Here is a 17511-nt window from a genome sequence, read left to right on the forward strand (position 1 = left end):
TTTATTGTTTATTATCTTAGCAAGTAAGCAATGGTCCGTCCCAGGGTTCTGTGGAGTAGAAAGACGAAACAAGACCTCTGCGCAAATGGTATGTGGGAGGGCTAGGGCCAATGATTACTCTGGAGGAGGCATTGCTTGAATGAAGCGAGCAACCCCTTGCTGGGAAGGGATAATTTCTACCTGAAATCTACTCTACCTACTACCGCGAGCACCTTACCCCATAGCGGACTCGAGATGATGCTACCCGCAATACACTCCGGTACAGATACACTTCGCTCCCATATGCGCGAAGTTACTCCACAGATTCCTGGGACGGACTATAGTATTATTTGTCGTTCTCGTGCGTTTATGAGATAAAAGGAATGTCAACAAATTTCGATTACTTTTGTTTGGAGAAGACTAAATGGAGAAAATAGAACGAGTTTACTAATAACATAACGTAGCTGTTGTTGACCATTACCTTGTTCACAGTCGGCGCTGGGAACCAATCCTTTGTCACTAGCAGCTCCTGGGAAGAACGGTGACAGCTTTGTGTTGGACATGGCGACCACAGCCGTGGCTGTCGGGAAGGTAATAATTTATCATGAAGATGTCAACACACTTTGAATAGTACATTTCACAACAATTCATTTCCTTGGCTTGCTACCAATAATACAGTATTCGTGCTTGTAGTTCTTTTTCTTGAACTGTAATTCACAAAGCTTAACAAATGAAATAAATTATTACGCATCATTCAGTGTTATTTTAAAGCATGAGTGACATGAGCGATACCAGCGGAATTGAGGGGAGTTCGCGACGTATAATAGTCCCGAAAATTGGATACGCTGAAAAATTGGTTGATGCTGCAAGTTACAGAACATACAACACCTGCACTAAAAGAAACACTTGCGTAGAAGGTTTTAGCTGATAATCTTCTTATAGCGGGTTCAAGTCAAAAAGCGAATCAGTAGAATGCATTGTGTTACTTTCTTGCAAAATTGAGAGAATTGGAGATATGGCCATTGTCGGCACCATACGATTTCGATCATTTCATCATTTACGTCCCTTTTCTGTATTAATTGCATTGCAGAGGGTAGAGAGTGGGATCTGCCCACATTTTCCCCACAGCAGCTCCTTGGTGACTTGAATAACACTTAAGCAGTCGAAAGTACGCCTCTACTTCTTTTTTTTTTTTTTTGAAAATGGGACATGACAGTTAAGCGGCCGAGCTTGGAACTACAGTGCCATGTTGCCAATATGGGCTACCACGCTGCCAGCTGATGGGAGCTAGCAATTGTCGTCAAGATGACTGACGTTAAAACATTCATTAACAATAGACGCGAAGGCAAGAAAACAATACAAAAATCGACAGAGAATCAAAGACGATACGTGCCAATGCTAACATTGTGTGCACAATAAATATCGCCAAGAGAGCTATTAAACACTCACCATGTGGGAACTGTAAGTTTGGCAACTCAACTGTTGTTACCATAGCAACAGGCCTACCACGCTATGTGACATTCAGTTGTTTTTCCGATCGCAACTTTGCTGTCATGTCCCATCTTTCAAAAAAACAAATATAGTACTGTTGTTTTAAGTGGAAAAAGAATACCTAAATTTTGAAATCTCTACGAGTTTGACTTTTCGTTGCTACTGCTATTTGTAGATGAGCTTTGTATTTCACTTAAAATTTTATTGCAAAAAGTGTAGGTATCTAGTATAGGCCTAATTTAGAGACAAAATGTGTATTTGATGAAAGCGTACAAAATAATACACATAAGCCTATACTTACAAAGAAAACATGTAATCAGGGCAATGAAAATACAGATGATACTGATAAACTGACTTCGGAACAAATCTACTGTAACCAGAACATTCAATCACTATCTGCCTGACAACACAATATTATCCGATAGGCCTATAGGCTAACACGCGTAAAACTAACCAAACCATGCGTGAACAATATGTGTTGTCGAGAAGGAGAGGTTGCTATATATCAGCACTCTCGTCAAAGATAGCCAGATGTTCCCTTTATCTGTCGATTCTGTCATGTAAAATTCTACATTAATTGTAGCAATTGCACTTTAAAGCAATGGTTCCTAAACGTTTTGAAGGCGTAACCCACTTTTGGGCGAGACTTTTATAAGGGACCTTCACTATCAAACTGATGATTTTAACCAAAATTAGTGGATACCACCTAAAATGACCAAAATAGAAGTACGAGTATATAATGCATCAATGACACGAAATATTACATGAATATCATTTATAGTAGCCTACTCTGCTGATATTTTGGAACACTTAACACTCTGAATAGCAGTTCGCAAGGCCAAGATGTTAACATAACAGCCGGGGATAAAATCAAATGATTTATAAAGAAACGTATTTTTCTGATAGATGTCACTTGACAAAAAAAAAAACAAATTTGATCCATTCCAGTGCATTAAAAAACTCGTGGAAAATTTAACTACGTATGACACCGAGTTTGTTTTTGCGGATATTGAATTAAATTTGTACAATTTTAAACAGCTTTTGAGTATTTTCGGAAGACAGCCAAAACAATACGACAATCACAGATGGATACCAAATCCATTTGTAGACAGTTGCGTTCAATTGGGTGAAATTCCAAATATATATTAGTACAAGTGAAATGCGCAATTTGAATGAAAAATTAATTTAAATGTGTACTGATGGAATGTTGAAACTAGGCACTTTTACAGAATGTAGACCAGTTTTTGTTCAAAAGAATGCATGAATACCCTGAACTTTCAAAAGAAGTTCTTAAAGTTTTATAACATTTGCAACCTCATATTTATCCATATTTGTCATCAAAACAAGGACAAGAAATCTCATTGAACTTGAAAGTAGCATCACTATGCATGTATCGAATACAGAGTCCAGATTTGAGAGCTATTTTGTGAAAAAATAGGCACATTTGTTGCATTAATAAATTTTGTGTATAGTTTATAACTAATGAAACTTTTTTATTTTTATGTTATATCTTATTTGAATACATAGTAAGTGTATTGTACCGTAATAAATAAGTTTTTTTGTTTTATTTTGTAAATAATTTCACGATCCCCCTCAGCTCCTTACACGACCCCCCAGTTTGGGAACTACTGCCTTAAAGGATTATTTGCGTAGAAAGGTTTAGCTGATAATTGTTACGACGGAATGTTCCTCATTTTTACCGGAGTGTTCGTGAAATCTTGATCCTGAATGCTACACTACCAGACCGTTTGATTGGGAGAGCTGATGATGCAGATGAGCAGTGGATGAACTAGCCTCCTTGCTCTCCTGAGCTCACTCCATGTGATTTCTTTTTGTGGGAATAAAATTACGGCAGTTATGGAGACAATGATTAACTGGAACGTGTTAGAAAAAATTTGAGATGAACTGGATTGAGGACTGGACATTTGTGCAGTCACGAATGGAACTTACATTGAGCATCTTTGGAGTAATATATAAATCTTTCTGGGCTTGTCACTCAAATAATACTAGTTACAACTGTATAGCTGTAATACTTACCTTGGTATAACAAATTGAAGACCTGAACTGACAAACATTCCAAGTCCAAAATTGACCGAATTTGAGTTTTTACATGATATATTATGTGTTCTGCATAGGCTCCCATCCTTTAAGAAAGAATATCCAAACTCCGACTCTAAGCCTGTGTTTTTTAATCATACAAATATTTATTTCAATATTCTTATATTGCAAGTGGTTGTCTTCCTCTCCTGAAAATAGTAATATGCGTTACAAGAGCGGTATGTTGAAGTTTTCATGTTCGAGGAAAAGTTTGAAAAAGCAAAACGTAGTTGAGCTTTTTTAATTTCCAAGAATTGAAAGAAAACATACCGCTCGTGTATCGTACATTATTTTGTGCGAAGATCGTTTATTACATACCTGAAAGAGGAATTTCTAATTAGTTGCAATGAAATCTCCATCTTGGTTTCTGTTCAATGACGGCAAATTTGCAAAACAAAAATATCTATCTTCAACATTGTTGCTTTAAAATGTTTTCTGTGTTTACTATAGTCCAGCAGGCCGTGATATACGTCTGTCTTTTTTTTTCCCCAGTCTATGATGAGTCTGGAATCTTGTTGATTTTTTTACGGCTTCCTTAATGTTACTTGCATCACGAATGCTGTAACTTTAGTGGAGTTGTAGAGTTTACTTAATTTTTGCAAATATTTAAAAACAATAATTAACAGTGCAATTTAGGTGAAATTACAGTGGTAAGTTTCCAATTTATAATTATTACTATATTGAACGTCTCTAAAAATAATATGTTAAAAGCCTAAAGCAGTAAAATCAATATGTCACTTAAGCGGTAAGAAGAGGGAAATTGTTATGTGTGTTAGGTTGGGAATACTGAATGTGGAATTTTAGACTTTCCGCGGATTGGTTTTGTGCGGAAACCAAGCAAATACGCACGATCTCGCACAAAATATATTTCAATGGACTTGTGATGTTTGTCAATTCAGGTCTTCAATTAAATGTGTGCCATAATTTACGTACGTGTGTATTTTACTAGATGCAGTGTGGTTATAGCATACTTTAAGCAAAGATAATTATGTCCATCCTCTGAAGATATAAACAAAGTGAGTTGTAACGTGGTCCAGCGTAACATCGGAACAATTGTTTTAACAGTATTACATTCTAAACAAACGAAAATCCGTAATAGTCTGCAAAATTAACAAAATAATTATCAATGTAACTTAATGTGCATGTTAAAGTTATATTTTTATATTACATTATTGAGGACGGGGTACATACTATGTCCTCTTTGTCCCACGAATACACTTTTCGCCTAAATCACAGTGCAGATATGAAGAGCCCAGACAAACTGGCTTTAATGTTCTTATTTGACCTCATTTGTTTAAGACTCTAATTTCAACTGCTTTCAGTGTGTTGTTATCTTTATTGTGAGATTCAAAATATCACTGCTATTTAACTTTTTGGAGTGAAAATTTTATGTTTGTCACATTTGTTTTTCATATTTGTGTTGTATATCATGTTTGCCCAAGCAATTAAAATTTGATATTTCTTCTAAAATGTATTATTTTAATTTTTGTGGTATAGACCTAAGTGTGGTTTTCAATAGCAGTAATATTCTTTAACCTGGCTTATGGCTCGTAAAAGAAGCTGACGCAGTTAAAATTACCGGCCTAGATATTTTCCAATTTACCAGAGATATTTTGTTGGACGAATGTTTCTACGATCCAATGACTTGATGACAGATATATTATTATCAGGTTTAGGATCCGAGACAACTTAAGAATGAAGTGAAGTTACAGTGCAACGGAGTACGGATGGAGTGAGGTTGCGCGTTGAGTTTTGTTTACCTGTGCGTTAGTGCACAATCCGGTTCGTGATCAGAGGTACGGTATTCTTCCGTCTCTCCCTACGAAACGAACTCAAGCATTTTCAATTCATAGTGAACAGTTTTTTCGAACTAGTTACAAATATGTACATGGTTGTTCATTGTAACGCTAACACCTTCAACGTCGCCGAGGGACATGAAAACTTGTGAGGTATGTATCCTACTTCATTTTCCACCGTCACCAGACTGTACTATTAACAGCAGAATATAACGCAGCATATTGACGTCGTTGTTTACATTCACAGCATGTCTGTCTACTATGTTCAAGGAACTCTATAGTCAAGTTGTGCGTACATTGGTTGCTAAAGTGTCCCGGATCCTAAGCCTGATTATTATATATGAACTCTTCATGTTTCCGCAGAATGCCGTTTCATGAGAACGCAGTAATACCTATGTGACAAATAAAGCAGAAAACGGAGTATGAAATGGGACACAATAGGCCTTCCAAAACCGTAACGTTTGATTTGACAGGAAATCAACATAAATCATTCAGATTTAAACATACTTATTATGTTTTTATGGTACTGGTGTCCACAAACATGAACAAATGTTCATCGATAAATTAGAAGTCTGTTAATAATGACGAACTACTTCTCAGATCGAGGTCCAGAGAAGAAAGGGTGAGCCAATTGCAGAAGGGTGGGCCCAGGACCCGGAGGGACGCATCACCACAGACGCCGACCTAGCTTTCAAGACAAGCTGCCTCATGCCTCTGGGGGGTGCCGAGATTACATCAGGGTACAAGGGCTATGGGCTAGGGCTCCTAGTGGAGACTTTCTGCGGAATATTGGCAGGTAAATATTTGTGCAATATTTGTACAGTAGACTATTTTACGTAGGCCTTTTACATTAAACGGGCTGTCTTAGAAACAATAATGCAAGGCCGCGGCTTTCAGAAATATCTCATTTGAGATATCGCTGTGAATTATCTCTACATTATACCTTATATTATTCGTTCAAGGCCGCGGCTTTCAGAAATATCTCATTTGAGATATCGCTGTGAATTATCTCTACATTATACCTTATAGCCTATTATTCGTTCAAGGCCGCGGCTTTCAGAAATATCTCGTTTGAGATATCGCTGTGAATTATCTCTACATTATACCTTATATTATTCGTTCAAGGCCGCGGCTTTCAGAAATATCTCATTTGAGATATTGTTGGGAATTATCTCTACATTATACCTTATATTATTCACTCAGGCCTGGGAGCAATTGTGTTAATTTACTGCATTTTAAATAGTTACTTAAGCCATATTTCTTGTTCGTGGCGATAATAGACGAGTCAATGCTAAGCATACTTTATCTGCTGTCTGGATGTTTATGTAAATGTATACAGAATGTTGTGAAAATAGGTTCCAATATTTAGAGAGGAGGTAGTATGCATCAAATGCTTGGTGGCTTTATGCAACCGAACGCAGGAGTCTATTTATAAGCAATGGTCCATACTTTTTACTAACTCTGTAGACTGCATATACAGGATGTTCTGAAAAAAAAGGTTAGAACATTTAGAGAGGAAGTAGTATGCATCAAATGCTTGGTGGCTTTATGTAACCAAACGCAGGAGTCTATTTATAAGCAATGGTCCATACTTTTTACTAACTCTGCAGACTGCATATACAGAGTGTTCTGAAAAAAAAGGTTAGAATATTTAGAGAGGAGGTAGTATGCATCAAATGCTTGGTGGCTTTATGCAACCAAACGCAGGACTCTATTTATAAGCAATGGTCCATACTTTTTACTAACTCTGTAGACTGCATATACAGAGTGTTCTGAAAAAAAAAGGTTAGAATATTTAGAGAGGAAGTAGTATGCATCAAATGCTTGGTGGCTTTATGTAACCAAACGCAGGACTCTATTTATAAGCAATGGTCCATACTTTTTACTAACTCTGTAGACTGCATATACAGGGTATTCTGAAAAAAGGTTAGAATATTTAGAGAGGAAGTAGTTTGCATCACATGCTTTGTGGCTTTATGTAACCATACGCAGGACTCTATTTATAAACAATGGTTCATACTTTTTACTTACTCTGTAGACTGCATATACAGAGTGTTCTGAAAAAAAAAAGTTAGAATATTTAGAGAGGAAGTAGTATGCATCAAAACAAGAAATAAAAGTCCTATAAACATGAGTCCTTAAGTTAATATCTTCTGACAAATGAGAAGAATATCTTCGACTGTGAACTCTTTGCCAATAAACAGATGAAGAAACAGAATGCAACCGTTTGTCATTACATATTACAAGCATACTTTTGTTTGTGTTTGTATCAAGAGGACGCTTAAGTAGACCTTTAGATATTAATGTATTTGGTAGAATATTAAATATAGACAAAACTATTATGGCTTATGGTTCGTCTTTCAGGTCTAATAGGCTATCAACAGCCTGGATTGAATCTGTTAACCATACACGCGTACATAATAATATTACCTATATGCTTTGCAGGTGCCACGTTTGGACCGAACATACGAAGGTGGATGGAGAACACAGACAGACCTGCTGATTTGGGTCAGTGCTTTGTAGCCATCGACCCACAGTGCTTCGCGCCCGGGTTCGAGGACCGAATGAGCGAACTCATGGACTACCTCAGAGGCATGCAGCCAGTGAGTATCAGTAGATCTTCTCTTCTTCTCTAGCTGGGTTGTCAGAGTGACTAATTAGTCAGAGAGGAATCTCGGTATAGAGACGTCTCATATGTAATATTTGAATTACTGTCGCCATAGTCATCATTAACAGCAGCATTTACGTAAATGATATCGCACTCGCACTTTTCCATTTTATTGTATTGTATTGTATTGTGTTTATTTACATTCCATGGTGGCCTATTCATACGTCGCTTCACAGATAGAATGTGTAACATGTGAAAGAATCGTAATAGTACTACAAAGTCTTAATTCATAGTCACAGTCCAGTTTAAATATACACAGAAGGGTTGTACAACATGCCGAAGGGTTTTACAATATTACTAGTAGAATACAAGACAATACAAGGGGTTAGTTATAGATATATTCATGCAGTTTTGTTGAATGTCATAAATTAATCTACAGAGTAGAAGGCGTGAGAAATTAGGCACTTCTTTAATTTGGCCCTACATAATCTTATGTTTTGAGTTTGATTTTTTATATACATAGGGAAGTTATTAAAAATGTTTACTGCCATGTAACGCACTCTTTTTTGATAGCACGATACACTTGCCAATGGAGTATGATGGTAAGTACTTTTTAACGAGTATTTATACTATGAACTGTAGAATTAGTTGCGAAGTTTTCACGATTACATAGGAGGAAGTTTATTAATGAAAAATATACTAACAAGCCATAAGCATTATTTGTAGTTTTTTTTAATGATTCTACACGATTCCCTAGATTTGGCGCCTACTATTATTTTATTACTCTTTTTTTGTTGTAAGAACACACTGTTGCTACCTGTAGAATTTTCCCAGAATATTAGCCTAATCCAAAAACAATTATCGAGTGGAAGTAGTCAAAGTAAAATATATTGTTTGTAAGGTATTGATATTTACAATTTCTTGCACAGGTCTAATAGCAAAACGTGCTGAATTTAGTTTTGGGGTATTTCTTTAATGTGAGTTTTCTATTTTAATGTATTATCGATTTGTAAGCCAAGAAATTTTGTTGTTTTCTTCTGTTAAGAGCCTGTTATTAATTATTGCGCTTGAAATTTGCGAGGTTGAATTAGTACAGGATTTAAATTGAATTATGTTAGTTTTGTTACAATTTACTACTAAGTTATCGGCTGAGAATCAACCACATTATCACTATTGCAATGACTTTGCACCTCCAAGGGTTGAAACTTAACAAAGTCAACGTAGCTAACGCTTGCAGGCATATTTATCTTCCTTTAAAAATTGCCTCCTTCATCAGCTGTATGAAAAAGTTTTGTTGCAAATTGGTAGGCATACGGCTTTATGCCCCGAACACGCAAACACGAATGTACAAGCAATAATAATAATAATAATAATAATAATAATAATAATAATAATAATAATAATATGAAGTAATACTCAATCATTCAAAATAAAATATTAGGAACATCGCTTGCATGAGGATCTCACGCGCTAGCCGTGAGTCATCAAGACAGCTTAGACATAGATCAGTTTGTCAAACACTCACGGCAGCAATTACAACAACATCCCTTATATAGAACAGAACAGAGTATCTAGTTTTATAACTGCAAGTCTGTTTATTTCATCAGTACAAACAGAGACTAATAAAATTGTATGCCGTTTTCAGTCCGAACAATCAAAGCCGGTGCTGGTCCCTGGCGACCCGGAACGCAACCACATGAAGATGGTAGACGAGGAAGGAGGCATCCGCTACCATGAGAACCAACTCAAAGCTTCGGTAAGTTGAACATGAGATAAAAATAATATGAGTCGAACAACTCCAGACCGACCAGACCTGAATGTATTATAACAGGCTGACGAATAACTTCGTAGCGTTTTTGTTTTCAATGGCAATAGGGTCTTTGAAACAAATTTGTTTAGGGCTTGTTATTTGTTACTTTAATGCCACAGTATTGTGTTACTGAATACGTCTTTTTTAATTTTTAAGAATGTTTTTGTTAATTTTTGGCTAAAGAAATGAAGTGTCAAGTACAAAGAAACAAGGTTAGGTCACGGTGGCTACGGGCGGGTTAGAACGACCCTTTGCACATCGGCCATACTGAAGCCTATTGTGTACCCCGAAGTGTATGGGATGAATGAGGATGATGGTGTACCAGCACACCGGCCGCATGTGACCTCATCCACTCACTCAATGGGGGGGGGCTCCTACCCTTCCCCTCTCTAAGTTCGTACCGCCAAGGTGACCAAGCGGCACAGGATCCATTCCAACGGCCCTTCCAAGAAGTTGAAGCACCCTCGGAAGTGCTCTTAAAGAATGAATCTGGCAGAGATATTGCGGAAGGCTGGGAACCCAGGAGAGGTTTCAGAAAGGATGCCTCCTCCCATAAGCGGATGAAGACATGGGTCTCGACCTGAATATGACTATTGAATGAGATGAGAAAGATGAATGATACGATATGAAAATCTAAATTCTTTTTCTACACGAAAGGGGAAGGAAAAATGGACCGTGGCAATGAAAATTCAAACCCGGCATTTGCCTAAGTAACTCTGGAAAACCACGGAAAAACCACAATCAGGTTGGTCGGTCCGGGAATCGAACCTTGGACCTACCGAATGCGAGTCCCATGCGATACGCATGAGTCAACTCGCGCGGTGTAGAAAGAAACTAACATTACCGACATGTACTTTTGTTTTAGTTTAACTTTTTAAGAGAAGAATAAAGACATCGGCGGCTGCTAGAACCATTTGCACCCTTTACAGGAGGAACGCCTTGGGGGAAAGTACGGCACTAAAATTGTTTTCTCGTTGCAAAGAGAACCATTTTAACATGAATGATTCTCTATGTTCTGGAAAACCGTGCAACCTTGATGAATGCCGTTTAAATGTTTTAATTCACGATTATCCACTTCAGGCTACACGGGAATTGGTCAATATGATGAATTATGACCAATCAACCATCGTACGACACATGCACCCATTCCATGGTTAAAGTTTAAAAAATTGGGTATCCTACCTACGTTTTGAGCTATTGCAACAAAAATCAGCGCATTACATTTGTAGGCCTACTTCTTTGCTTGCTCATTATCGTTTAGGTCGATCACTTTTGTCCCAGATTGTTATTGGTGACGAAAATATAATGCTTTACATCAACATCCAGAACAGAAACACGAAAGCCATTTGAAACGTATTTCAAACTTCGGCCATTTGCACGTCCAAGGTCGTATGAACGGAAATAATATTCAACAATAAAGACTTTTTCTCTGTTGTGAGAATCATAATTACAGCACTAAGCGTAAGCCAAACACTGAATCTGCAATATGTATAAATATTCTGTCAAATAAATGAATACTTGGTTGCAAGACAAACATACGCTCTAGCTGAGCGAAAATTTCAGCAGATCTGCTGTTCGTTTTGGCGCTGACTGTACAATGCCTGGTAGTGGAGTATAAAGATTAATAATTATTTTGAAACAGGACTGTTGATGAATTAATAAACTCCTTAGCAGGAGCTGCTAGAATATAGGAACAGATGGGAATATAACATTGTATATATGATGTTGATGCAAAGGCGTTATTAAGTGATAATTGGATGGCTGTGACTCGTAACAGAGAGATATGACTGGAGAAGCTTGTGAGGAAAGAGAGGACTCTCATTGGGTTGTGATGGTGATAAATTAAAGTGAAAACGCTACATTCTTGAATCTCAGGCGTTACTACCCATGCAGACATCGCCACGTCAACACTAAAGAGAAAACTTTTTCTGTCGATGGATATAAAAACTTTCTAAATATGTACCGTTATTTCGACTTGTTGCAGGCCGCCCTCGCCACGCAGCTCAGCATCACACCAATGCAGCTCAAGTAACATGTGTTTTATTACTTGCATACATGGCCTGTCTTTACATCAGTGGCGGCTATTCAAGTGAAGTAGGTGAAGGCCACCTTCACCCCTTTGTTCGTGCTTTAATAACATAATTATATTTTATCAATAAATTAAAATAAAATGCATTCCTCACTGAACCATATTTTTCTCTACTTTTTAATCTGTCTTGTTCGGCTTAATCTGCTCAGTTAACCTTCTTCGGCAGTACTTCAGAAGAATTCCTCACCAGTCAGGCCACATGACTAGCAGTCCAGATAGTGAGGGGTGTGAATGCTGAAGGTTCGAAGGAGACTTTCCTTTTCGCCTTCAGTAAACAAACCCGGTTGCCATGACAACGACTTGCTTACTATGAACTGCCGACTCATTCCGCGACGATGTTATGAACATAGAGTTAGTATTCTCGGAAAATGGAATCGCTCTCTCGTACAAACATTGGACCAGGGCCGCAAACTGTAATATTTTACAACTAAATAAGAAAACATAAAAGAGTATGTAAAGAAATTAGATATTGTTTAAATTTAACATATATATATATATATATATATATATATATATATATATATATATATTCAGTACTTTTTAACGTTAGCATCTCTTGAATATTATATTTTGTGTACATTTTTAAACATGTTGGTACTATGTAATAAAAAAAGTTGGCATAAAATTTGAAACTACGTTTAACATCTCTTACCCGCGCTGATCAACGACTTCGTTTTTAGTCTATACGTATTCTTCGTTGTGACAAGTGCAGTGAAGTGTTACGGTGTTAGCAAATGTATTAGTACGATGAAAACATGAATCCTTTAAACGATTTAGTGTGTAATCTTTTGGCGACACCGTTCTCTCGTTGTTCTGCAGAAGATAAACAAGATAAGTTATTTCAAAATACGGCAGACCGACACCTCACAATAATATAACTGTGGAGCGAAGTGTAAGATAAAAAATTTGAAAGCGATCTGAGAAACGTAATTTCGCCCTAAGGATGTATTTGTGGTGTTTGATTTTTTTTTTTTTTTTTAAGTTTCCTATTCAACAAAATATTGCTTTGATTTATGTGTAGCTGCATGATTTTATTATATATTGGAAATCGCATGTTCTGAAATTAATTTAAAATATCAATAGCTACAGTTTATGAATATGATTGTGATTTTGAATTTTGTTATGGGTAAGTAATATTTCTTCATTTATTGTGTACTCTTTTAATTTGATGTGTTGTATAAAATGTTGTGTTAAATTTGGTTTTTTATATATCATGTGAAGTTGTGATATATATATATATATATATATATATATATATATATATATATATATATATATATATATATATTGTATGGAAGTTCTGTTGGTACAGTGAATTCTTCGGGGTTAAGGGGGCGTAACCCCCGAAAATGTTGCAAATTTGTATGTATTATATGCTTTCATTTTCATGAAATTTAAGAAAATGGTGAATATGTTACATTAATCCAATATGGCCACCGTATAGCTCGCAAAATCGTTCGCAACATCATCAATGACGTCACGACTATCCATCGATTCCAGGAAATTACCTAGAATTCTATTGGCCTTCACCTAATTTATCTGGCACGAGCCGCCACTGCTTACATAGGAGGTGTACAATATATTTTTATAATCAATAAAGAGTAGAAATAAATCCTCTATCCTTCTATACTAACTATGTCTGAAAATTTTCCTGGATAATTGTTGCTTGCATCATAGTGGAATACGTAAGCGTCGGCGCCAATTCCAGGGTTTCCCGTGGTTATTTGGATATCTACCTCAGGAAAACCATGGAGTTGATCTCCTGGTGAAGATGCTATAGCAGTAATTTCTCGTTAGTATTTAATCTATGATAAGAATGAATCATATATGTCAACTTGAAAATTCCGCCTGGACTCTGCGATTTTGCCGTTTGAATCTGCAACGTGGAAAGCCGCCGCTGTGGTCTTTAGAATAACGCTGATTCGTGTACTTGTGGTATCAATAAAACTTATCAATGTAATGGGCACATGCAGACTTGATTTGTGCTACAATGGCCACGGAGAAAGATTTGGCTTTTAGCGTCTCTGATAAAGCACGTGGAAGATATAGGACCAGAGTGTGACGTTGCAACTAACAGCATTCCCCCTTCTCTCACTTCCATGGCAGACAGCTGGATGGGCCGGTGAACGGGCAGACAGGTAAGCGCGGAAAAAAAAGGGAATATATCTATGTGGTAACGTCGTGTATGGCTCAGACGGTTCAGGCGATTGCTGCCGGTCTGAAGTTGCGCTCGGGCGCGGGTTCGACCCCCGCTTGGGCTGATTACCTGGTTGGGTTTTTTCCGAGGTTTTCCCCAATCGTAAGGTGACTGCCAGGTAATCTATAGCGAATCCTTGACCTCACCTCGCCAAATACCATCTCGCTATCACCAATCTCATCGACGCTAAATAACCTAGTAGTTGATACAACGTCGTTAAATAACCAAGTAAACTAAACAAACAAACGTCGTGTATACTTCCTGTGTTCCATCAGAAAGGGGGAGTAACGAATCTGGGGAGCGGAGGGACGGTAGTTAAAAAATATACGTTACTCAACTGTCACTAGTTGCTTCTTTGCTTGCGGGATCTTTAAAGATCTTGATTTTTGCTCAAACACTGACAGCAAAATAAAGTTGTAATTATTAATTACACAAACATAATGGTACACTGCAGTAGACGACAGAAATGTAGAGACAAAATTCAGTATATAAATATGAATGGAGAAAGAAGTACAATTTTATATAAAGTAATGGGCCAAATATGGCGGCCTGGTCTATTTTCATAGGTCTACTCAACAGATCAGTAATTTGAAGTACCTATTCACACGTCTCTAGTACCTTACCACATAAAGACATGGAGTTAACTTTATTGAACGTTAAATAACATATTGTTGATGATTATGAATTATATGTAGTCAGTGCTTTCGGTTTACATTTATTGAGCGTGTAAATAAATTCAAATAGTAATTCAGTTTAGTGGCAAAAATAACTTCAGATTCATATAATATCCTTAACCTTATGTTAAATTTGTGCTCATATAATGGTAATAATTACGATTTGTTCGTTATTACAAAAAATATAATTTAATTTTTATTATTCTATTTTATTTTTCACATAAATTTTATTTATTTATTGCACATGATGTTATATTTTAATATGGCATATATTTAAGAAGAATTTTTAATACTTTTTCTCAGAATTTGAATGCATATTTTTGTTACAATAATCCTGACTCGACAGCCCATAGACCGCCAAGGACTACCAGTCGACTGCTGACTTTATGTCAACATTCCTTTTCAGATGTGAACGACGATCCAACTAGTACGGGGGTAACGGATCTCATCAGTCGTTCAGCTGGTTTTTCGTAACTGGATTTCGCTATCTATCATAGCTCCCCAAATACATCACGATGCTGAGTCCCATACATTGGCTGAACTTAAACTTAGTATCACTGCCTTGTCTAAGATTAATACCTAAGTCCTGTCACTGTTTTCCATAGAAAATAAATATACTTCATATATAATAATTTCTCGCAGAACAAGTACCTCTATGTCGCATCACGTGTTTATCCGTTTCAATCATGACGAAGAACTACCCGCTCGTAACCCGCTTTCAAGGACGACTCAAAGCTAACCGTTTCCGTAACGGCGTAATCCATTCTGACATGCCTTCGTTGATAGAAAGATAATAATTTATGTCAAACAATTTTTTTTATTAATTTAAGTCCACTGTTTGAATTATTATTTGTATCATACCAGGTTTTTCCACCAAAAAGCAAAACTGTTTCATCTGCATAAGAATAATGAACACCATTGTATTGTTGTAAGTCAATTTTTAATGTCCTTATCATTAATACACTATATTAAAAATAAAATGGGGCCAAGAACTGTGTCTTGGGAATTGTTTCCTATAGTTATTAAACAAATAATTGTTGAAACAATCTATTTAATTTATGTACGTTTCTTAACCGAAATTTATTTTTAAAAGTAGGTCTGACTTTATGTGAACCGCTTCATTGATCGGTTGCGATTTCTGCCGCGTGACCTTTTGTGAGAAACAATTGACTATCGGCGCAAACAATTGAAAGTCGGTGTTAAAATACTTCCCTCACTACTGATAGAAATACTTTTCGCACACTACTTTATAATAGTCAATTTTGAACATGTCTGCCTACCGTTAAAAATCTACTTTAAAAATGGCTGTCCAAAAAATAATAGAAGGCACTGCAATATAAGTGTGAATAACCATTTTATGCAAAAGTGTAAAATTTATTATAATATATTATCCACTTGAAACATTTTGGAATTGTGAAAGAAAGCGGTGTATTCATGAAAAGGAAATCTTATCTTCTCATTTGGTTGAATAGTAAATGATTTAATTTATGTTTGTCTTTTGAATGATAGTCCCTAGAATATGAACGATAAATGCAGCTATCATTAACAACATTATGTTAGAGCTGATTTGTCGCAGAAATGTGAAATTCATAATAAGAAATTATGTGCCGTCTCCGTGACACCGATTATTATCCTTGGTCACAATATCTGAAGGTTTTCATTCGGTGTTGTTAATGCTTACTTAATCGATTTTTCATCTTGTTTGCTTGTAACTTGCCCTTTGACTCCAAATATCACAAGTATTGCAAAATACTGATTCCATAATTTGAATGGATCACTTCTATCACTTGTGCAACACAATTTTACCCAGTTATTCATTAAGTTGCAAGAAGAGTTCGTTTCGTCGTCATTAACGACATATTAATGGAATTTTGGTTCGTCTGAACTTGTGTACAATTTATGCACGAATAATGAATATTCTTCAGTAAAGTTTCTTATACCTTCCATCATGCCGAAGACAACAAAATATAATTACAACACCAGAAAATAGTGCCCAGTATTAAAATAAGGTACGTATATTTTTATTCATTTCCCTTGGAATCTAATCAAGCTTGGATGGGTTTATGCTCAGAAGTACCAACATCGCGTCAAAACTAAGGACAGTAAATATTAAATCTGTTGTATTTATACTTTTATTGAACTTCTATGTAGAATTTCTGCTGAAAAATAGGTCCAGAATTTTTTTCTGGTATTCCGATCTAACGTTATTGTATTTACACTTTTATTGAACTTGTAGGTAGAATTTCTGCTGAAAACTAGGTGCAAGAATTTTTTCTGGCACCCCAATCTAACGTTATTGTATTTATAATTTTATTGAACTTGTATGTAGAATTTCTGCCGAAAATTAGGTGCAAGAATTTTTTCTGGCATTCCAATCTAATGTTATTGTATTTATACTTTTATTGAATTTGTATATAGAATTTCTGCTGAAAACTAGGTGCCAGAATTTTTTCTGCAATTCCAATCTAACGTTATTGTGTTTATACTTTCATTGAACTTGGATATAGAATTTCTGCTGAAAATTAGGTGCAAGAATTTGCTGAAAACTAGGTGGAGAATTTTTTCTGGCATTCCAATCTAACGTTATTGTATTTATACTTTTATTGAACTTGTATGTAGAATTTATGCTGAAAACTAGGTGCAGAATTTTTCTGGCATTTCAATCTTACGTTATGGTATTATTTTATTTTTAGAATATACTAAATAGTCACTTCGGTTCCAAGCACTAATTTACACCGAAGACATTCGGATATATTGCAGGAGTGAACAT

General features: G+C 36.1%; 2 protein-coding genes across 3 annotated transcripts in view; both read left to right on the top strand.

Annotated features, from left to right (window-relative positions):
• Nucleotides 1-11968, top strand: part of LOC138699757 (uncharacterized oxidoreductase YjmC-like) — a 65479-nt gene extending 53511 nt beyond the window's left edge. The window contains exons 6-10 of the mRNA XM_069825871.1: nt 472-570; nt 5964-6159; nt 7809-7966; nt 9617-9727; nt 11766-11968. Coding sequence (XP_069681972.1) covers nt 472-570; nt 5964-6159; nt 7809-7966; nt 9617-9727; nt 11766-11813 — 612 coding nt within the window. The 3' untranslated portion in view covers nt 11814-11968. The remainder of the gene's footprint in view (nt 1-471; nt 571-5963; nt 6160-7808; nt 7967-9616; nt 9728-11765) is intronic.
• Nucleotides 11969-16510: 4542 nt separating this feature from the next.
• Nucleotides 16511-17511, top strand: part of LOC138699759 (uncharacterized oxidoreductase YjmC-like) — a 57624-nt gene continuing 56623 nt past the window's right edge. Inside the window, exon 1 of one of the 2 annotated variants that reach the window (XM_069825873.1) lies at nt 16511-16750. The gene's annotated coding sequence lies outside the window, so the exon portion shown is untranslated. The remainder of the gene's footprint in view (nt 16751-17511) is intronic. The other variant, XM_069825872.1, reaches the window with a different exon arrangement.

Source organism: Periplaneta americana, chromosome 5 (assembly GCF_040183065.1).
Source record: "Periplaneta americana isolate PAMFEO1 chromosome 5, P.americana_PAMFEO1_priV1, whole genome shotgun sequence".
Lineage (NCBI taxonomy): Eukaryota > Metazoa > Arthropoda > Insecta > Blattodea > Blattidae > Periplaneta > Periplaneta americana.